The sequence below is a fragment of the Arvicola amphibius genome, chromosome 5 (assembly GCF_903992535.2).
Source record: "Arvicola amphibius chromosome 5, mArvAmp1.2, whole genome shotgun sequence".
Classification (NCBI taxonomy): domain Eukaryota; kingdom Metazoa; phylum Chordata; class Mammalia; order Rodentia; family Cricetidae; genus Arvicola; species Arvicola amphibius.
Window position 1 is genome coordinate 138,759,954 of NC_052051.1, and position 23,811 is coordinate 138,783,764.

At 42.8% G+C, this 23,811-nt stretch overlaps 1 protein-coding gene across 2 annotated transcripts; it reads right to left on the reverse strand.

Moving 5' to 3' along the window:
* Nucleotides 1-1,687: 1,687 nt before the first annotated feature.
* Nucleotides 1,688-17,573, reverse strand: Nars1 (asparaginyl-tRNA synthetase 1). 2 transcript variants are annotated; one of them, XM_038331272.2, is made up of 15 exons: nucleotides 17,443-17,573; nucleotides 16,362-16,444; nucleotides 13,357-13,422; nucleotides 13,164-13,256; nucleotides 12,990-13,079; nucleotides 11,861-11,939; nucleotides 10,472-10,542; nucleotides 9,064-9,150; nucleotides 6,998-7,219; nucleotides 6,699-6,898; nucleotides 6,201-6,336; nucleotides 5,189-5,302; nucleotides 3,200-3,331; nucleotides 2,749-2,880; nucleotides 1,688-2,035 (listed from the first exon to the last, which is right to left on the reverse strand). In XM_038331272.2, exons 1-15 carry the CDS (start codon nucleotides 17,483-17,485, stop codon nucleotides 1,904-1,906), a joined length of 1,680 nt encoding a protein of 559 aa, XP_038187200.1. In that variant the 5' UTR covers nucleotides 17,486-17,573; the 3' UTR covers nucleotides 1,688-1,903. The 2 variants fall into 2 exon arrangements, with proteins under 2 accessions (XP_038187200.1, XP_038187201.1); XM_038331273.2 differs by having other exon boundaries at nucleotides 16,362-16,441; nucleotides 17,443-17,565.
* Between the last annotated feature and the right edge of the window lie 6,238 nt (nucleotides 17,574-23,811).

Sequence of the window (23,811 nt, forward strand, 5' to 3'; positions counted from 1 at the left end):
GGCATACAGGTTACTCCCCCAAAACCCTAGCGTAAGCTAAAAATACCACAGGTAGAAAACGTACTTTCTACACTAGCCTACAAACATACTCAGAGCACTGAGCTCACAGTCAGGCAAATCCTCTAACATATGGCATATTTTTATAAGCATTTAAGACCTGCAACGTGTTGACTATTAAAGATGAAAAGCAAAATGCTTTCTAGGCTAATCTTTCATATCACTGCATAAAGCCAAACACCAAGCTATCCTAAACTGGGCACTGCTGGGGTATAGCTGCTCATTCCTCTGAGCAGGTCTACTACAGAAGATGTGAAAAGCTTTCGATGCGACCACCACAGGCCTGAGAGGACAGAGCCCTCAAGTAGGAGCCTAGGAGAGCAGGATCTACAACCAGAGATGTCCGGACACTGGTCCTCTACAGGAACAAAGGACTGAGATCTTCAGAGCAGAGCGAGAACCACACGAGAGAAATGACGAAGCCGTAAGTTGATTTGTAATCATTCACACTCGGTTCACTGGTTCCAGGTCACCACAACCTGATGCCTGATCTCACCTAATCCTGGCTCCATTTTAGTATTCTAATTATCAGCCGATTTATACAATCAAACTTCAAGCTAACAGAGCCTAACCTCTTCCCCTAAATTTTGGTCATGAAGCTAATTAAGTACAGCTCACTGACATTCTTCCAGTACTCGGCCACAAACGCCTCGCATCCATCTGCCATTTTACTTATTTGCAAAATAGTAGGAAATTAGTGGATTCAAAACAAAAGAGTGCAAAACAGTTCTAACTAGGACACAAGAGTCTGATTTAAAAACCCATTCTTTTACTATCATGTAACTCCACTCATACTAAATTCAGAACCTAATAATATCACGACAGATTCAAAAAATGCAGAAGATATAAAATATGAGGCAGAGATTTCAGCTTTAAGAAAACAAGCCAGAGAAGTGGTCTGATAAGCGTTTCTTTATTGATTGGTGGGAATACAGCCCATCAGAACACATGGCATGCATCTGGGGGAGAAACGAATCACCTGCACTGGGGCCATGCAGTAAGCCTACCAGGATCCTATCGGGCAGCGCAGATGGTACCCAAGGCTGGGTGAGTGACTTAGCTGCCTAATGGTGGCTAAGGTTCCAGGTGCAAATCCTTTGGGAACATATTTACTTTTCATTACTCGGAATTACAACAGAACAGGGAAGCCGAGTCTTACCCTGCTCTCAAATTGAAGGCTGAGGAGTTACTTGGAATCATTTAAATAACCCATCACCTAAATCATGTTCATTGTAAATTTTAACTCAATCCCCCTTTATAAATTTTTTCCTACCAATTCATGCCCCTCAGAATCAGAAGCATTGTGTAAATTTAGAAAAGATTAATAGCAAATGTAAAAGACTATGGTATTCCATTCCAGTATCTACACTGTTGCACAATAATTAATACTAGATTTTTTATATCATATGGCCAATTTCTCTTTTAGATGTTTGCTATAACATGTATATAATACATTAAATAATTCCTGTGATACTTAAAAGGACAAAAATATAGTTGATGGAATATCAGACTATATTTAAAACTATACAATCATAAATGGTTTATTTAATACAGTGATTGTAACCTACAGTATTTTGTAGACTAAAAAGATTGTAAACTAAAAAGTGATATGCCGTGTACTTTCTGAAAATTTTGTAATGAGTACTTTTATTAAAGGGACACCAAAGTCACTTTGTATTCAAGTCACATCTACTTCTTTTTATGGTAATGGGAAGAAAACACAGAGACAGGAAAAGCTCCTAGCCCGACAGGAAATCAAGGGACGGTTTCGGGTTTTTGTTCTTTGCAGAAGCAGTCTAATCTTTTCATGAACATTTCCCTTCCTTCATGCTTCAGGGCCGCTTGGTTATGGCCTGCAGCGTTGGACGAATCGAGGGTACAAGCACACATCTCGGATGTGATATCTGTTCAGAATCCAACTTAGGAATCTTTCCAGGCCCAAGCCATAGCCTCCATGAGGACAAGTACCATATTTTCTCTGTTAAATAAGCGAGAAGAAAGAGAAAGAATGTATGCTTACTTTAAAACTATAACTAAACATGTTAAAATTACTACCATGAGCTAACGTCCACAATGTAATATAACGTTAACTCATTGCAGTAGTAACGCAGTCCAAATCCATATGCCTTCATAAACCTCACAGACATAATAAAAGCCACATTGAGGATGTAGAGCCACCCTGAAAGGAAGAGATGATTTCAACCTTTCTACCTAACTCCCATGACTTATCAGGAGAGTGAGGAACAGTACTAGATGTTGGCAGGATCTAGTAATAGATTTAAAAACTGCAGCAGGGGCGAGCAAATTAGCTCAGCAGTTTAGTTTTTCCAGAGGGGCTGGGATCAGATTCCAGCACCCACAAGGTAGCTTAGTACTATCTGTACTGGCAGCTCCAGGAGCTCTCGAGCCCTCTTCTGCCTCTGGGGGCACTGCATGTGAAACACACATGCAGGGATAATACCCATACACATTAAAAATACAAAAACCCTGAAGCAGATAAAGAGTTTGGCAAATGGCACTGACCTATAACTTGGCTAAAGACAAAAATGGCAATATCCAAATGCTATACAAACCAAACACATATCGTCTGAGTACTCATGGATGACAACACCATACAACACAAGGCATTTCAATGTATGAAAAATGTATTACAGTGAAAAAAGCTAAAGAAGTTTACACAATTGATTTTACCTGATCTGTATACCAGTAGTAAGGAGCGGGGTCAATCCCCTCCCTTTTGTAGCCTTCCAGAATTTCTTCACTATCCCAAGTGCGCATCGAGCCGCCCACAATCTCACCAACATTGGGCATCAACACATCAACCTTTAAATAAGAAGTCAAAAAACAAACAAAAAACTATCACAATTACTGCCAGTCTACCAGACAAGATTACAAGGCTTTAAGGAAAATTACAATTAAGCTCCTAACTTGAAAGGAAGCCCCGTGACTATGCAAAATTCAAGTATTACTCAAATTCTTTATCAGAACATGTCAACCCAATCCGGGGAGAATTTTTTTTAACTTTAATTACTGTCACTATAGATTTATGAAAAACTTGTCATGAGCTATATCCTATCCCAAATGAAGTTCCCAGTCCCTTAAAACAGCAAAGGTTCCAATACTCAAAGAACCACAAACTGACAGATTCAGTGAGCCGAGGATCCTCAGGACATCGCTGCATATAGAAGGACTTGATCTCCACTGGAAACCGACACAGCAGGATTGGTTCATTAATGGTGTCTGTCATCAGTCTCTCAGGGGCTTCGGGAATGTCCTGAGGTGAAACCAGATTTCATTAACTTTAAAACTGCGAACCGAGAGCAGCTCTCCAGCATCCGTTGGCCCCCGGCTGTGTTTCTGTAACACAGCAGAGGACACATACGGACCTAAAGCCCACAGACACGCACACAGGAACAAGTCCTTCTAAAGAGGAAAACCTAAGTGGCTATCAAGTGACCTGTAGGAATAACACAGCCCACAAGTGTGCTGAGGCTGCTAGGGAACGACACCACTGCCCAGACACTTCTAAGCTGTGACAAGATACCACTCAGTATCTTGGTCAGTGGCCAGACCCAAGCTCTCAAGCGAATATGTCCCGCTTGGTCTCCAGAGCAGAAGACAGTCTGTGTATGCTCCAGTATACTGCTCTGCAGAGTACTAACGACACTCATCTTTAAACTGTGACCTACACTCCCTTCCTTACAAACATCACTTACTGGCAGAAACAGTCATAAAATAACCAACACATCTCCAACACCTCCAACAATAACCAAGAAATATTAGATGATGATAAACCAAGCTAAATTAGTGTCTCTCCCAAAACATCCTTTAAGAAATCATAATCAAACCAGAACTCAAAACTGTCCCAGTAAAAACTGAGAACTGGACAAGACTCATTGATTTAAGAACTGAAACAGCCAGGCGTTGGTGGTGCACGCCTTTAATCCCAGCACTCAGGAGGCAGAGGCAGGCGGATCTTTGTGGGTTTGAGGTCAGTCTGGTCTATGAGAGCTAGTTCCAGGATAGTTTCCAAAGCTACAGAAAAACCCTGTCGCGGGGAGAGAAAAAAAAAAAGAAGAAGAAACTAAAACAGAACTTGGCAGTCACTGGCTCTACCCCTGAAGCCCTGTGCCCTCAAGTATGAAAGACAAGGATGAGCAGGGAAACCACTGCTCTCTGAGCGTCCGTCTTCCTCCCACACTGGGGGTCTGTGTGAGATGAAAATACACCCGGAAAGTCCACAGCTCTCCGCTAGCTGCAGAGTCCTCCTGCTGTGGGACAGACGAAATGCACATCACCCACCAGCACACACTGAGGACGTCCTGTGCCAGGGGCGTTACCCACTTCACCTGGTCACCAGCCTTCAGTGACACAGCAGGCTGAGGGAGAGTCCACCTGGGGAACTAGGACATCTGGGCTCTACAGGTGGCGACTGTTCCATTCAACCATGCTAAGTATTAGGGATAATAAAGTACTTAAAACTTCAGTTCAAAAGTCTTTAATTGCAGCACTCGGGAGGAAGAGCAGGCAGATCTGAGTTCAGGGCCAGCATGGTCTACAAGAGCGAGTTCCAGAGCAGACTCCAAAGCTACAGAGAAACCCTGTCTCAAAAAACAAAACAAAACCAAAAGAAAACCACTTCAGTGCAGAATTACACTATGCATCATAAACTGAATTTGCAAGGCAGCAAGTGCAGTGTGAAGAGCTTATGTGTCGTTTGTTCTCAACACAAATTCCTTCTTAACCCAAAGAAAAACTGCTGAGTAGCAGCTACTCACATTTCACCTGTAAACATACACATGCACACGCACCCATAGTGTACTAAAAATAATCAGATACATAGGTCTGAACCAGTTATAACTGACACCCCCAAATGCATGCTGGTAGACTCGGGAAAGCACTGGCCGAGGAATGACCATGAGAGCAGGAAAGGGAGAAGGGCGCTGTGTGAAAGAAGGAACCCCAATGCTTTAGAATTGCCCAAAAGGACGATGTTCTAAAGTCCACTCTATCAGGTAGTTTCTGCTAGCACTACTGACTTGAGGACAAGCCAAGGCTTCCAGCATCAAGCGGCCACCATCAGCAACCTTAAGCACGCACCCCCTCTGAGGCAAGGAGAAGAGATACATACATCTCCAAACTCATAGAGTGTCCCGTCTTCTTTCTTTACATCGTGCTCCCTCAGCCACTCAATAGCGTCTGAATAGTTCATTCGTCTGAAAGGCCGTTTAGGAGGTTTAAAGTTCTAGAGTAAAAAGAAGAAAAAACTATATAAAAGGAAAGCATTCAGACTAAAACATCCATTAAGAAACAAAAATGGGGCTGGAGAGATAACTCAGTGGTTAAGATACGAGCTGCGCTTCCAGAGGACCCATGTTTGATTCCCATCACCCACATGATAGCTCACAACCATCTGTAACTCTAGTTTCAGGAGATTCAACACCGTCTTCTGCCTTCCAGATGCATTGCATGCACGTGGTGCAGACATGCAAGCAGGCAAAATGGCTCAGGCATATTTTTAGCTAGCTCTGACATCTTAAATTAAAGTGGGTTCTATTATTACACATATTAGCCTATGTATTACCATGTGGTTGTGACGTTTCCTCATTTTCTACATGTCTTAATTCTTCAGCAGCTGGCTGGCATCTACTGTCTCTCTATATATCTCTGTTCAGATTTCCTTCCTGGCTTTACTCTATCTACTAAGCCATTGATGGAAACAGCTTTATCCATCAACCAATAAAAGCAACACCTATACAGAAGGACCTCCCACACCAGACAGGTGACGTGACGCCTTTGCAAGCCTGACAGCCAGGGTCTGATCCGTGGAACCTAACTCCACGAAGCTGTTCCCTGCCTTCCACATGCCATCACTGTACAAGTAGGCTCCCAAACACCATTAACACATAAGGTAATAATAAATTCTTAAGAAAAACAATCCTACAGATCATTAATATGAAAGAGCATTTCAAATGAAGAAATACTATTAAGTTAAAATATAGTTACTGGTAATTACCAATATTAAATTTAAGTCTTCAAAACATCACCTACTTATTTCAGCTCACCAAATCTACAAAAATTGAGAGCGATTCTGTCTTCTACAAGACCGGAGCCCCTTCGTTTCGCGCAAACACCACACCTACCGGGTTGAGGTCGTACACTATGCTCGCCACTGGTGACTTCAAGACTCTGTCCACCACATCGCACACCAGGTCCTCCAAACGGTTCAGGAGGTCCTCAAAGGTCAGGAAGGGGCACTCGGCTTCCACGTGCGTGAATCTGAAAAACAGACACCGCTGAGAGCTGCTCTTCTTTCACACAAAGGTTCTCTCAAGCAAAGGTCTGGACCTGGGGGAAGTGTCCAGAAAGGAACCAAGGCCCTGCTCTCCCAACCCTCACTGACCGGTACCTAAGAGGCCAACTGCCTTTTCTTGCTTTTCAGCCAGGGTCTTATGGCCCAGGCTGGTCTTCCACTTCTGATCTTCCTGCCTCCACCTCCCAACTGGCGTGTACCACCATGCCCGCTACTTTTATGTGGTGCTGCGGACAGAATCCAGAGCCTTACGTATGCTAAGCATTCACTTGACTAGCTGAACTTTAATCCCAGCCCGAGGGGCAGCTTAGGTAGGACAATTTCATACTCAGCCAGGTGCCTTCGTGTTCTGGACTGTTCGGCCCTATAGGACTGGGCAATACAGAAAACATCCCCCAGGGCCGGAAGGCAGGTCTCCAGGTACAGCTGTGAGGACTGGGTCAAAAACGCTTCCTCCCCAAAATAGTCAAGCTTGAAGAGTGTGGCCCCGCCTTCCACCTGCGTCTGCACCAGCGTCGGGGTGGAAACCTGTCACAGTGAGAAGGAGCACACAGGTCAGCTACTGCCAGCAGTCTTCCAATGGCACGGGGAGTCATCCGTATAAGGTGACCTGGAACGGGCACTTACTTCACAGTAGCCCCTGTCGAAGAAGTGATCCCTAAAGCACCTGGTGATCATGGACCGGGCTTTCAAGATTTTGGACATGTTCTCTCCGCGGATCATCATGTGCCGGTTGTTGAGCTGGACATCCACATCAGACTCCTCATTGATCAGGTTATCAGCTCCTCCAGCTGGGGCCAGCCCCACCAGTTCCCAGAAGTCACAACTCAGCTCGTGGCCTCCCGGAGCCTACAGTTTAAAAAGCAGAGGAAGTGAGACAGACACTAAGCTGACAGTACTGAAGATTCTGGACCCAAATTTCCAGATGTTATTTTAAGAGCATCATTAGTAGTTTTAGCCTCCAAAATTACACACCCAGTAACTCAGTATTAAAATTTTATATTTAATACTTCTTTCCATGTAAGCGCGCGCGCACACACACACACTTTTATAAATAAGAAGGCATGTACTAAGAATTAAACCAACTCTAATTCCATGACCTGGAGTAATTACTTACAACTATTAGCATCATGGTTTATTTTTCTGGCATTTGCCTAAAGATTTAGTTAACATACTTATCATATTTCAAAACTTAAATACGGAGCTAAGAGTTGGTTCAGCAGTTAAGAGTGCATACTAAGCTTCCAGAGGACCTGAGTCCAGTTCCTAAAACCTTAGAAGTGGCTCAAACCACTTTTAAATCCAGCTCCAGAGGGTCTGACATCTCTGCTTCCTGAGGGTATCTGCACTGATGTGCACAGAGCACACATCAACACACACACACACACACACACACACACACACACACACACACAATTGAAGTAATAAAAAATAAAATCTTAAATTTAAATGGAAAGTTTTACTAAAAGCAGTTTATCTACTTGGAGAAAGACAGTCAAAATCTCCCCTACTGACTCTACAAAAAGTTAATTCTTTTTAAAAGCCTCACATTCGTAGAACATGGAGTCATCTTGTTGCCAAACACTGGACAGCAAGTAACACCATGACAACCACTCCATCTCTACCATGCCACTTCAAGGAAGGCTGGGTGAATTCACTCAGACACTCACTTTTATTACAGGGCAGGCTTTACACGGACTCTGGGCTAGGAGTGTTTGCTCCCTCTTGTGGTTAATATGCTACATCTATAGGTTTCTCTTCCTGGGCAACAATTACAACCACAGTAGTTATTTGAATTGTGATTACCGACTGACAGGTTACCTAGGCAAGGGCACAAATATACCCTTATGCACATTTTTCTTCTCTTTCTCCTTCGATTTTTTTTAAAAATACCAATTCCTGTTCAAAACATTTCAGTTTAGACGTGTGTTCTGAAACTCTCAGTGGTCTAGATTTTACTTTCACCTTGCTAAAGTTACTAATACACCACAGCAAAGTGGCTGCACAACTAACCAAGAGGATTAGTAAGGAATTAAGTTGAAAAGCTAAGGTGTTTTGTTTTGTTTTTTGGAGGCAGGGTCTCATTATGTAGCTCTGACTGTCCTGAAATTCACTATGTAGACCATGTTGATTCACAGAAATCTATCTACCTCTGCCTTCAAGTGCTGGGATTAAAAATGATGTGTGAGCCCACGCTATTCTGATTTGACTGCGAGCTCTGCATTCTCTCAAAGTCACAGTGACATTACTTGCCACTGCGGCAGCAGAGGGAGGTGTTCAGGTCAGGAAGCCCCTACCTGCTTGAATGAGTTCGGTCACTCAGGTGAGTTAGCGTCAATGATCACGAGACTAGATTTGTCACATAAGCTAGCTCAGCCCCATCCCAACCCACTGAATGCATTCTTTAGTCTTGATGCCCCTCCACCGTGGACTAATCAACTTCCAGAACTACAAGAAAATTCTCTTGTTTTCATAAATTTCCCAGGCCACAAGACTCTGTTATAGCTACGAAAATCAGACTACAACAAAAACTGTTAGCGGACATATTTTACTGGAAAAGAACACAGTCCACTGAATTTACATTACTTTACACTTGTGTATTTATATGCCAAACGCCAAATGTACCAATAAAGACATTGGAAAACAAACCATTAGATACCGACTACTTTACTACACACATTCACCCCGCTCACCTGCTTGCCCTTTGGAGTCAAGTTTAGTGTTCCGTATACCGCCACGCTGCTCTCAGTGGACAAGACTACTCCATTGTAACACTGGCACTGCAAAAAGGGCAAAATTCCTATTAGGCTACTTATGCTGATTTTAAAATATTCTAATAAAGTTAAAGAATTTATTTACAAACAAGTTATTAGTCAAATATTTGTAAAGTCAGGATTGATACCACCACTAATTTTATTTTTGGCTTCTTTTTGAGACAGGGTCTCCTATAGCCCCAGCTAGCCTTCCACTGCTCACGTTCCTGCCTTTTCTTACAAGTGCTGGGATTACAGGCTACGCTACCACCCTGGGTTCACCACTGATTAATAAGACAAGAGAGAGAGGCAGAGAGACAGAGACAGACACACACACAGAGAGAGACAGACACAGAGAGCACGAAAGCGCTATTTTTGGAGGAGGCAATGTACCTATGCACCACATGTTTCTATTAGCAATGGAGTGCTACCTATCACCTACTGGGTAGCTGCTATTACCTATTGATATGATAGCGAAGTACACCCTGATATTTGCTCAATGAGATCACTTACTAATGTATTTCTTGGACTGTAGTGCTATGGCTGAGTAACATATGGCTATGTAAAAACATATTTACATTCCCTTTACATGAACACATAAGCATAGAAGACCCCAGTCCATTACATTCCCACACAGTTCACTTTTGACTTAAGACAGAGCCCCTCTACACTGTGATGACCAGCACAAGCTAAAGTCACTAGGAGAAAAATAACGGGCAATTCGACAATAGAGGGATAAGGCTTCTTACACTGAAAGCTACTGATCACAAAGACATGTCAACATCATGTGCCTCCTGACATAACCAGAACAGCTTTGCACAGGAAGCAGTCATGTGAAGGATAAAATAAAGAAAAAAATTCAACACTATCAGACAAAGGTCCATTTATAAAACATAGGGCAAGCAGAAGCACACTAAGTGACAGAGAGGCAGGAATTAACCAAACTCATCTGTGAGACACTCCACAGAGTAATTTCTGGGTTTTCCTCCCACAAATAACTGGGAGCAGAAAGAGAGATAATGAACAACAAGAGACACTGTTAGGAATGTGACATCCAGGGAAAAACACGCAGACCCAGCATAACCTGTGGTTACTCAGGCCAGGTCATAAGACTCTCTATACTGCTCTGTATAGTTCAGAAAATCTCCATAACAAAAGCTTCTCTCTAGCTTTTCCAAGGTACAATCAAAACGTTTTACATTTATGATACACAACGGTTTTGACATAGGTATCCAAGTTAACAGAGTAAAAGTTTAAAGTATGTGTAGAGATCCTAAAATTCTCAAAACTTATAAAATGGACTGTATTAAATTCGATCTTTCAGGCATATGTAAGATAAAATACTTACCAAGTCATCTGACAAGACACACTGCAGATAGCCCGTACCATCTCGCAACACCAGAAACATCAAATTCTTTCCTAGAGAAGAGGGATGAAACTTCAGCCAGAGTACTTCACAATCCTCCTACATAAACCAGCCCCAAGGTCAGTCATGGGAGTTCAGACCTCTCCATGCTCTCTTCCTTTGACATTCCTGTCCCCAAGCCTCGTCTGTATACCTTATGTTCTAACCACATGATCCACACAATCTACACAACGATCATGGGACGGTAAGTCGGTTAAGGAGCTGAGGCACTGTCTTATCTACTTCTGAATCCCCTATGATGTAAAGAAAGTGCTGAGCACTCAGGAGGAGGGGCATAAAGGTGTGAAATTAAACACTTATTTATATCTCATTTGTTTTTATGAAAGATTTGATAATCACTTATAGCAAGATAATAAACTAATAAAAAGAGAAAAACGGTCAGGTTGAAGGCAATCATAAAAATCAAAACTAAGATGCTGGTGGAAGAGAGATCCTGGATAATTTCAGACATCAATCTCAGTTCTCCACTTGCGTATGTCCACACATAAGCATGCCACACACATTCAAACATGTATTCATACACACCATACACGGGGAGGGAGGAGAACAGGAACCAACAAAAATATTAACTTAAAAAAGAAGATTTAAAACACACACACACACACACATGCCTGTGATCACATTCCAGATCAGGATCTGTTTTTCCTTATAACACACAGCCCTGTTTCTCATTAAATAATTAAAATTCAATTTGAGAATGATGTTCTTGTTATACACCTCTTGATCAATGTGATTACTAACAGTTCAAGTAAAATCTAAATAATCTGCAAACTTTCATAGTCATATTACATATGAACAAATTTAGGTTATAAATTATTATATTACTTTAAAAGACAGTATACATACCAAACACCTAAACAAACCCGGAGAAGTGTTTTTATGCTGTTCTTTGTAAATGGAGGCTGCTCGTTCATTTCCTGGCCACTCAGACCCAAATAATCACACAGAAACTATATTAATTACAACACTATTTGGCCAGTTAGCTCAGGCTTCTTATTAACTAACTCTTACATCTTAAATTAACCCATTTCTATTAATCTGTGTATCACCACAAGGTTGTGACTTACCAGAAAGGTTCTGAGAGCTCTTTCTCCTTTAGCAGCTACATAGCATCTCTCTGACTCCGCCTACTCTCTCACTATGCTCAGATTTCCCACCTGGCTTTGCTCTGCTAAGCCACTGGCCCAAACAGTTTTATTCACCAAGCAATAAAAGCAATACATATAGAAAATGACATCCCACGTCAGTTCTTAATCTAAGACCGGGTTTATTTAAGATTGAAAAGAGGGAAAGAAAAACCATCCCACTCACCTTGCCTACGCAACCTGTGGACCCAGCCAAACACCTTCACTCTTTGGCCTATATATCCTTCTAATGCACAAATCTTTACCTGTCAAATTTAAATAAAAACTATTTGAATTATGCCATTTATCACATGCTGAGATTTTTACTAATATTATAGATTGTAATAAAGTGTTAAAAACAATCACTGCTGAGTGTGATGGTAGACACATTTAATCTCAGTACTTGTAAGGCAAGCCAGGCAGATCTCTATGAGGGATACTAATGAGACCTTTTGTTGGAAAAAAAAAAAAAAAAAACCCCAATAAAACAACAACAAAAAACCTCAAACTAACCAACCAAAAAACCCTCCCCACCATACAATTAATTAAAAAGAAAGTTCTTTTCTATTTGTACTGTAAAATTGGTAATGAGGGATAACTACAACTGGCTGGGATCCTATTAAAGAAAATCAGGTAAGAAATGAATTTAGTTTGTCCCCCACAGTAGCAACAATCCCAGCCTGTCCAGTCCCGGTGCACACCTACACACCAGGAAACTAAGACAAAAGAGGAAATGTGGAGGAATGAGGTGGCGATGGGAGAGAGCAGGAGGTGACAGACACTGGCCAGCAAGAGCATCAATGGAACTCAAGCCACACTCACTCCTGAGTCAGCAATCTCACACTGGCCAGCAAGAGCATCAATGGAACTCAAGCCACACTCACTCCTGAGTCAGCAATCTGTTTGGGTCCCAGAAAAAAACACACAAGCAAACTTCCCCTCAAAGAATCATAAATGCTTCTTATGTATTTGCAGAACTTATGAAAACCACAGAGATTTCAACCTTTTTACTTTTGGGTGAGGAAACTGATACTACAGAGGGCAAAGTCATTTGCCTCAAATCACCCAGCACAGCCAGCTGGTACTCCACACCTGATACCCATCAGCCAGAGCAGAATCTGCTTATCACACAATTTCTAGTTTTATCAACAAAATGAAGCTCTAAAAGCCAACCTCAGCACTTAAAACACTGTGTCTCTGTCCCCCTCCCCCCCGGAAGGAAAAACAAAACATAAGAACAAAAAATGTGTATGTCCCGAAGACCCAGAAACCCAGAAACAGCCATGCCCACAGTGCCAGAAACAACAGACACTTACACGGGCTGGCTCTGGAAGGCTTGGGTCATTTTTAATGATAATTTTCTTTGCTTCCTCCAGGTTCTTTTCTCTTCGTAAGTTATCTTCTGCCTGATAGGAAACACAATGCAACTGGTCAGTGTAGTTTGGGGTATTGTACTATAGAGCGTGCACAGCAGCAAGCTCACTAGTCACCTCTTTCTTCTCCCGAGAGTCATTCTTCATCTGTTCTCGGTGCCACATCTTTTTAATGTTCTTCATCTGTGACTTGGAAATGACATCCCACCTCTAGAGAGAGAGCGCACAGATACGCATTATCTTCAACCCCTCTCTGTGCTCAGAAAAATTTGTCATTCACAAAACATGATCAGCGATTAGCGAGCCCTACCTCATTTTCCTTTTGTGAATCCACATAAATGGTGGGAAACGGCTCTTTTCCAACTGTCATCAAAGCCTTGGGGAGGGAGGGAGAGAAAAGATTTTTTTTAATATTACACAATCCTTAGTAACCAAAACCACACCTGGATTATGAATTTGAACATGACGAAGAGCTTACAAGAAGCTATCAGGACCCAAGAGACAAAACTCAGTGTCACGAGGATGACTGGCTGAGCCTCCTTCAGGAGTTGGCTCTAAGAGCGGCAGGTCACACTGCAGAAAACTCTAACCCATTCACCCACATAGTAAATGAACTCCACGCAGAGCAGAGTCAGACAGACCCAGGGACAAGCACAGCTATACCAACAAAAGCAGCAGCGGAGAGCAAAACCCCTTCACCAGCAACATCTGAGAGGTTAGCGATTTGTGAAATTTAGACCTAAGACAGGCAGGTCTGAAACTCTCTCAGCAAAATAACAGCTAAGTTTCATTTAATCTGAAAAATTATTGAGACTATTCTTTTTTGGGCAATATTAGCATATCAGACATTACTGTATTATAAATTATTTAATAGTTTATCATTTGTGTTTTAAGTTAGTTAACAAAAATAAATTTAAAATGCTTGTTATGCCTCTATTGATCACGGGGGGGGGGCATCAGAGGCCAACTAGGAGAATCAGCTCTCTTTCCAATACTTGGATCCCAGGGACTGAATTCAGGTTGTCAAGCTTGGTAGAATCACCTTTACCCACTGAGCCATCTCACTGGCCCCCAAAAACTAATTTTTTAAATGGGGTCTCTAGTTCAGACCAGTCTTGACCTTGCTGTGTAGCTGAGGATGATCTTGAATTCCTGATCCTCCTACTTTACCTTCCAAGTGCTGGAATTACAGGCTCAAGGCGAAGATGAGTATTGTAGTAAGCTTAAGCACTGTCTGAAAATTTCTCACACAGGAAAAGAAATGTCTTATTCTTTCTGGAGATAAGATCTAAAGTTTATAAACCTCTGAGATCCTACCAAACGTCTATTCTTTGCCTATCTGAGCCCCCATTAGGGCTACTGAGCTGTCCCACTTCAGCTGCTCTAAGTCATATGTCCTCAACTGTCTGGTTTCATTCTTCAGCTAAAGGCTAGAGGCCATAAAATTACAAAGGACTGTCACGTGGGTGCATAAACAGCTAGGCCTGTAAAAAAAAAAAACATTACCAACATTTATTTAAGATTAGCTAAGATCACCCCTCCATACTAAATGACAAACATACACACAAACTCCCCACAAACATAAAAGGAACAAGAGGAGGAATGCCTAATTCCTGGAAAATCTCCACCCATTCTCAGAAGACATGCAGCACACCCAATGACTACTTCATCTTCCTCCTTCATATTCTAAATCCTCCAACCTCCAAGACCTGAGAAGCTAGCTTGCAAGTTTATCTCCCATTTCTACCAGTCTTGACTAGTTTTTCCTTTTCCAAAACCAAGGGCAAGAGGAACCCTAACCTTCTAGTATGATTTTTGTCCACTTTGTTGCCTGCTGTAGAGCAGGGATGTGAATCTTCTGCAAACACCAAGAGACTTAACTGTAAATTGTCATAGGATCAGTCTTGTACCATATCAGTGATGGACTCCATGTCCAACTATGGCCCCATCAGACCACAGCGTGAAGGACCGCTGTGGCTGCCTACAGTGTTCTAGAAGACTCTATCTCTCATCGACACACAGCTGCGTCTGCAGACAGTTGGACTTTGCTTCTTTCCTGATACTGTATATCGATACTCATTTTTTTCTTTCAGGAATGGAAAGTGCCTATCATTCCTCGTAACAGAAGGACTCAAGCTGCAACACTCCTCTTCCGCTGGTCACCTCAAGTGTTATCAGTTTTGGGAAGTCACAGGAGATGCCTCAATTGAACAAGACTTCACTCTTAAAAAACACAAGACCCTGGTATGACATATTAAGGCATAACCTGGCCCGACCTAAAGAGAAAACCCTTCCAGGTTAAGAGGACTTGATGACTGATATTGTCAGGCATCTAGAAAAACAAGAATCGGCCAGATATGGACGCACAGAAAAAGTAGTGTCAGGGGCTTGCTCTTCCAGAGAGGGAGAAGAGCATTTAGTCTTCCCTCTTACAGGGTAGCTGAAACCAGGGGGCCCCAGCATTCCAGTTCAACGGGCCTGTCAATGAATAAATAGCATGGTGGAGACACCTTGGATCACATCCTAACCTGACGGGATCAGCTGTGAGTTGGAGCACTCCTGTGGCATGTTAACAGTCCACTTGGAACGAGCTAACCTCACATGAGGTTCCTAGGCCCTGAAAGAACAGTACACTACTCAGGTGGCATTTCTGTCTTCACCCTTCAGATTCCTGAGTCTGCTGTGAGAAGTGGTCCTCGAATGGGCTGCTGATATGTCAAGTCTTTGCATCTCAAGGTCAGGATGATCTCTGTACTATAATAAATACACCAAGAGACCTCTCTTTAGACTCCCAAGGCATGAGCTCATTGTGACTCAGAGGTAACTTTCACTGTTATAAGAGCTGAAAAACAGACAAATCTGACGAGAAAAAGGGCAGAGAAGAACACCTCGTGGAAAAAAAGGAAAAGAATTGCTTTAAATGCTCCCCCCCAAGTTTGGGCTCTGATCTAACACTATTAAATTAACATGTGAACATATGTGTATACACCCTCTACTTTCCCTTTTAGGAGACTCTTTTCAAACTCTAGTGTGTGGAATAAAACTATTGGGCTGGAAAGATCACCCAGAGGGGAAAGGTGACTGCCACTAGGCATGATGACCTGGGGTTGAGTTTGATACCTAACATGGAGGAAAGACAGAACAAATGGCGGGCAATATCTTCTGACTCCATATGCAGAGGCACACAAATACTGTCCCCCACCATGAACAAGGGTAGTATTTTCCTTTTAAAGAAAGAATGGAATAAAATTCTTGAACAGACACTCGCCACAACGGTCCTTCCTCAAGGTGGAGCAGCCACCCCAACGAGGTTACCTTCAGGCCCGTTTTAAACGGCTTCTCCTTGGTTCCATCTCCTGTTGCATCGTTTCCTTCTCGGTCAGAGACATACAGCTCTGCTGTTTATAAAAAAGAGGAAAAGTTACTCGCCATTCATCAATAACTGTCAGCCACTTTACCATGCTGCGGCTCTATCCATTTTCTATCTTTGGAAACAGAAAAAGCATCTGGTTTGTAAAAGCGCCCACAGGTCCTAAGAAACCAACATATTATTTTTCCGATCTCCCTTTTTAAGACTATCCCACCAAGCACAATGTATTACAAAACTGATTTTCCTAAACGAAGTTTTTCGCTATTTTAACCTGCTGGCACGACTCTTTTCCTTGAGCGAACAATAAAGCAGGGGTTTTGAAATCCATCCTATCTTGATTAGATGCTGTACCTTAAAGGCCAGGGTGACCCGGGGAGAATTTATTTAACCTTACTGTGTCTATTTCTTTATCTTTAAAATCAAGAAAACAATATACCCCTTGCAGGGCTGTATGTACTGAGGATGAAACGGAACAAGATGTGAATCAGGCATCCCGGTAAACAATGCACCAGGAGCAAATGAAAACGTCAGTTCCCTCTGCTCTTCAAAACAAACCCAATCTCTGGGGTTAAACCGCTGAGGGCCTCACAACTGCTAGGTCTAATTGGGACACTGCCTCGGTCTCTTAAATCTCTTATTTCTACGGCTGCAAATCTCAGCAGAAAACTGAGGTTGTGTGAAAATAATTAGTCTTAAATCCTCCATAAGATCAAGAGAAGAACTGCACAGTTGGGGGTTTCATTAGGTCCCAGCGCCTGGCTGCGCCCTAGTCTGGGCGGCATCACGAGACTTTGGCAGTAGGGCTGGGCCAAAGAGGCGGTGGCCGGGGACCCACAGAGCTGGAGTAGAACCGGACTTAAGTCACCGAGTCTGGTGCCCAGGTGGCCCAGGTCTGAGGGTCTGGTGCGAAGGACCAGAACCCCGCAAATATTTGGGCGCGTGCCCATGCTGCGCCAAGCACGGAAGGGAGTTCTGGAATTCGGCCGGAACATCTCTGTACCGGACCACAAGCCTAAGCTCACTCACCGAGTACCATCCCTGCAGTCGCCCTGATCACCTCCGAGGACATCGACTCCGCACCACCGCCGCCTGGTCACCTCAACGTGCACACAAGGCTTCCTTGACTGAGGCGTTGCATCATACCATGTAGAGCAGCCGTCGCGGATATGAGTCAGCGGAACATCGGGCATCCATTGGCTGCAGGAGGTGGGCAAGTGACGCGGAGGCCGCCATGTTTGGTCAGGGAAGAGAACACTTCCGGTTCGGAGGCACTGGGCGGGGTGCCTTCCCGGGACTCCGGAGGCGGAACTGGGTCTCCCTGGAGTGGGTTGGACAGCGTGGTTAAGCTCCCTGCCTACCCGACTCTGCGCCTAGTTGACCGCATGGCACATTCTGTTTCTGAGTCAACCAATATGAGGGAAAGGGGTTTTTATATGTATTTTTTAAAACTTTTATGTGTAGTGTATGAGCGTTTTGCCGGCATCTATGTACGTACACCAGGTGCGTGCCTTGTAAAAGTCATCGCATCCATTGGAACCGGAGTTAAGGATCGCTGTGAGCTGAAAACGAACTCGTGAGAGCAACCGGTGCTCTTAGCCGCTAAGTCCCCTATAGTATACTTTAAAAAAAAGAAGAAAGGAATTGTGATGAGCTGACCATCTACCTGCTTCCCCAACGGAACAGTTTATATAGCATTTAATTGCATTAATTGATCACTAATCCACAGATGATTTAAAAAATGCATGAGGATTTATGTAGTCTCATTGCAGACACTATGCTTCTGGATATAAGGCGTCCGTTATTTCATTATTTGCATGCGTTTTGTTGAAGTTAAAATACCTAGAGACGGCCGTGGACCTTCCATGTCACCTGTCAGATTATGATAACGTGTCTGGCCTGGATCGGTTTAGCGCTCGCAGCACAACCTGGAGTTCAGGAAGCGCTTGGTTAACTCTCCTAGACAAACGTCTCATTTAATCAGAACTTCCAGAAGCTGGCATTTCCTTGATGCACAGCTGAGAGTCGCTTCCAGAAACGGGCTGAAATTTGACAGTGCCCTTTATTGTTTGACTCACTGGCGGAATTGTGGTTAATTAGTGGCATTGTTCAGGCTGTGGCCAATTTAGGGGCGCTTTGTTCTTGTGGTCACCGTGTTCCCGTTCTGTTCTCCAGAGTGTTCTGGTAGCTCTACCGGGTCCATTTGGTTTGCGGTGCACGTAAAGGGGTTTGTCTGTATTTAACTTTCACCATAGTTACCTGCTTATGTTCAGGGCATACAAATCCGACGTTGCTATTTTGACTTCGGGCAGCTTTGGGGTTCCTCTCCTGGGTTCTGTCAAACCCACAAAAGTCTTCCAAGAGTGGTCATGTGTTTTCAATATTTTGCTCCACAAAACAAATTTTGAAGAGAGAAGAGAAACCACTGTGATTTCTTCTTACCCCTCCCCAGCCTGAAAAGAGATGTAGTGTATGGAAAATATAAGTAATGTATAAAATCCATAACTGCAGACAGTGGAGATATCACTGCGATACTATTTTAAGGAACTGAAGATTCAACTTCCCTCTCAAATTGGAGAGTTAAATTTAAGCAAAAGTTAGTTCATTAATTCCTGGAGAACTTTTTCTTTGGTGATCCTCAAGCCTTTTCAAATTTATGAACTGCTTGTCTGTAAGCATCCAGGAGTTTAAGTAAAATCGTTTAAAAATTAATATCTCATTAAAGAAAACGACTTTGAGCAATTAGGGCTCTGAAGCCAAATACACTTGAAAATAACACAACTGGCTCCATGACCTTGATCTGAACTCTAACCTCTTGAGTCCTGGATACTTTGCAAAAGGATAAGTACACATCTCTCAAAAAGTAAAGATTTAAAATGACCAAGGATGCAAGAATTCCTACTATATGTTTGGCATCCACACTAATGTGAATTAGGGAGTGACACTTGGTACTCTTGTTCCCTGACCATGCGTGAATTAAAACCTTCAACCTAATTTCCGAGGGTTCTGGTGGACTCTTCACTCTTTCCCCATCACTCTCCCTCCCCACCTCCCATCTCCCTAGCCAGTGTCCCATAAAGTCTCCTATTGTCTTGCCCCAGCTGCTAGCAAATGACTTGTCTTTTGCTTCACGTCATTATCTGGGACCTCTGAGAGCGCTCCCTTGAAACCTACACGCTTCCTGTTTCAGCATCCATCTTTCCCATTTTATTCAGTGCAAGAAGCAGCTGGAGTCCGCACTGGGATTCTTGGGCACCTCAGAACGTCCCCTGGGGCGAGGCTTCTAAGTAAAGGAACAAATAGCAGCAGATAGAGATATAATATCAATCAAGCCCTCGAGACGGTCAGCAGAAACCATCTTTGGAAGCTGAGGCACCAGGCTGAGCATCACACAGCTGACCTTGCCTCTTCTTCCCCATTATTATTTATTCGACTTTTATAGTGTGGGATAAAGAATAGTAGCTTTTGGGACTGTGTTGCTGTTGTCTCCCCTCCCTGTCACACAGCAGGACCAGGCTACCCCCCAAACAAGCGGCCTTGGAAGATACTATGTTCCATGTTCAGACAAACATGTTTGGGTCTGAACTGGGGTGGGGGCGATGAGCCCACATCCAGATCTGGCTGCTTGGTGATTCAAACAGTACATGATAATTCATCAATACATTATAGATTCTATGGTAACTTAGCTTAATAACAGTATTCTCTTCTATCCTGGGGCCAATGACCTCCGTTACTATGGGATTTCTTTTTAACCATTTTAGGGTTCCATTCATTCACTCCTTCCTGTTGAATAGGCCTGAAGTCCCATCATAGACAGTTGGTTATCCCCATAGCACAAAGCATAAGTGGGCACATCTTGTTTGATAGCTTGGTCTTAGAGTTTTTGTGGTTCACAGCTGGGTAAGCTGTTGATGCCTTTTCTCCCCAGAAGCCTGAGTATCACGTTCTGGGACTATGAAAGCGAGCTAGGAGAGAGGAAGCTTCCAGCTCAGCTCTAAACTGCTTTCTCTGTGTCATGTAACCAAACGTAGGATCTTACCATATAGTTCTTTCTGGTGGGCGAATAAAAAGCATGTCAAGAGCATGCATTGGGGAGTGGCACTCTAAGGTTTCTTTAACCAACCATTGATGGCAAGGTGTCTCACCCTGGTACATATCCAGTTTTGCCAGAACAGTCTATGGAAGAGATTATCATTTGTTTTTTGTGTATCTTTATAGTCTTTGTCAAAATCACTTGGCTGTATAAATGTGAATCAATTTCCAGGCTCTCTTTTTTATTGCACTAATTATGTATATGTATTTACATTAATTACATCTTTATTTGTATGTTGCCGTAGGAAGTATTACAGCTTGTATTTACCTGCCTACTGGGGCGTGGCCTTTTATACTATTTACGGGGAAGCCGAATCTACATGAGCCTCTTTCATTCTCCTTCCCCTTGCTCCTTTCCCACTGGCTGCTCCTTTGGATCTCGTGATTCAACTGGTCAAGCGGAGGATTCTCTGATTTGTGAGTTTACCCCTTAATAAATGACTATCTATTTCTCGATTCTGAGCTAGTGTGGGATTTCTTTTAAGCGTCTGACCACCGAACACCTGGCACCCAACCACCTAAACAGTATGTGTGTGTACACACATGAACATAGGTAGACACGTGCTGTAGTCCACATGTTAGGGTCAGAGGACAATGTGCAGGAATCAATTCTTTCCTCCCACGGTGAGCTCCAGGGATCATACTCAGGTCACCATTCATGGTGGCAAATGACTTTTCTATGCCAAACCATCTTGCTAGCTCATATCTATGTTTCTATGATAGTACGATGCTTTTCAGTTACTGTAGTTTTCTTTTTAATCTAAAACTTTCTAAAATTAAAAAATACCAAACCTTATAGTAACAAAACAGACAGTGACAAATGTCAAGGATCGTACAGAGACAAGCAATTTCTCACAGAGCATCCAACCTCAGTCCGAAGTGAAATAAGTCAATTATCTAATCATTTAAAAAACATGATTTATCAAAGAGGCTCCTATGTCTTCTTCCTGGGGACAGGGCTGAGGGAGAGTGTTGTCACAGTCATGTGGGTATTGAGGGAAAAAGCCCCACACTGTGTCCACATTGCCCGACCCTATCCTCAGGGTCCAATAAAGACCAGTCAGAATTTGCAAGGTGGCAGAGCGCAGCATTTTGCACCCACTGCGGTAATTTTCGCATCAGGTTTTGTGTGTGTGTGTGTGTGTGTGTGTGTGTGTGTGTGTAGTTTCATGTGCTTGGCCATGTGGTCCAATCTCAAGAAAGAGTAGTCACATAGGTAACACCGGAAGGGTGAGTGGCATGTGTGCTTGTGAAAATGTTAGTGAACTGTTCTGAGCATGTGCAGTCCAGCTGCAGCTCTCATGGTTGTAGTTGCCAGTTCTTCCTACAATGGTGAGTTCCAGACCCTATCTTTAAAAAAAAAAAAAAAAAGCCTGGTGTTGGTGCATGCCTTTAATCCCAGCACTCGAGAGGAAGAGGCAGGAGGATCTCTGTGAGTTTGAGGCCAACCTGGTCTACAAGAGCTAGTTCCAGGCAGGCAACAAAGTGACACAAAGAAACTCTGTCTCAAAAAAAAACCACCCAACAACAACAACAACAAACCCCAAACAACAACAAAAAAACAAAACAGCAACATCTGAGGAACGGCAACCCAGGCCGTCCTCGGGCTCCACAAACACATGCACCTCCCCACATGTGAACATGTACAAACACACATGAAAGAGAAAATGAAAGAGAGAAAAGGGTGAGGAAGGAGGGAGGTAGAGGGGGAATGGAGGGGGAATTCTAATGTGAAGAGAAATAAATACCTCCTGATGGATCATGATGATGGATTAAAAAAAATAACAGTGAGAAGTGGAGATATGAGCAATATACAGAAACAAATGCATATAACATGTCAAAGTGAAACCCATTATTTCTATACCAACTAAACCTTAAAAAGATTCTTTTAGCCAGGTGGTGATGGTTCACGTCTTTAATCCCAGCACTCGGGAGGCAGAGGCAATCAGATCTCTTGTGAGTTCGAGGCCAGCCTGGTCTTCAAGAGCTAGACACGGTTCTATGCTTGGTCCTTCTGTCTTCACAATGAGTCATATAGATTGTAGCAGGTAGTTTTTTCTCTTTTGCTTTTTACTCTTTAGTCTTTTGGGGACCCACCACCCAGCTCTCAAATAAATACACACAGAGAGTTATTATTACTTATGAATGCCCAGACTTAGCTTGGCTTGTTTCTAGCCAGTTTTTCTTAAATTATCCTGTCTACCTTTTGCCTCAGGACTTTTTCCTTTTCTTGCTTCTAAATATCTTACTTTTACTCTTACACTGTGACTGGCCTCTTCTCTTTCTACTCCCCGATCTCTCTTGCTTCTCGTTTTTATTCTATCTGCCTGCCAGCCCCGCCTATCCTTTCTTCTGCCTCATTATTGGCCATTCAGTTCTTTATTAGAACAATCAGGTGTTTTAGACATGCAAGTAACACAGCTTCACAGAGTTAAACAAAGGCAGCATAAAAAAATGCAACACGCCAGGAGGTAGTGGCGCAGGCCTTTAATCCCAGCACTAAGGAAGCAGAAGCAGGTGGGTCTCCGTGAGATCAAGGTCAGCCTGGTCTACAAGAGCTAGTTCCAGGGCAGCTAGTGCTGTTACACAGAGAAACCTATCTCGAAAAACCAAAAAAAAAAAATTTACACATCTTTGCATCATTAAACAAATCTTCCACTGCATAAACAAATGTAACACATCTTAAAATATTCCACATTCACAGCAGTAGATCTTTCATGGTCTCCCTTGATTTCCATTCTAGTGTCATCAAAAGACAACTAACCTCATTTAACCAGACTTTTCTCATTGCTTTCTATGTTTTTTGTCATTATAAACACTGAGGTAGGGCTGGAAAGATGGTTCAAAGAGCACTGGCTGCTCTTCCAGAGGACTTGGGTTCAAGTCCCAGCACCCTCATGGCAGCTCACAACTGTCTGTAGCTCCAGTTCCAGGGGATTCAACACCCTTACACAGACATACACGCAGGCAAAACACCAATGTACATAAAATAAAAATAAAAAATAAAAAAAGTAAACACTGAGGTAATGCTGTAGTCATACATGTGGTTTCCTCTGTGAGCAGAAATATCTGCACTGTGAGATGAGAAATGTCATGTTTTAATGGATATTTCTAAATTGCACATATCAAAGTTTCATCACTTTATACTTCTGCAACAATAAAACAGGTTTGTTTTGCACACAGCCTCAACAGTAGGATTACCAAGCCTTGCTAGTTTCTCTTTTGTTAAGGTAGAACACATTTATCTAACATCTATCTATCTATCTATCTATCTATCTATCTAGACAGGGGATCCTGTGGCCTGGA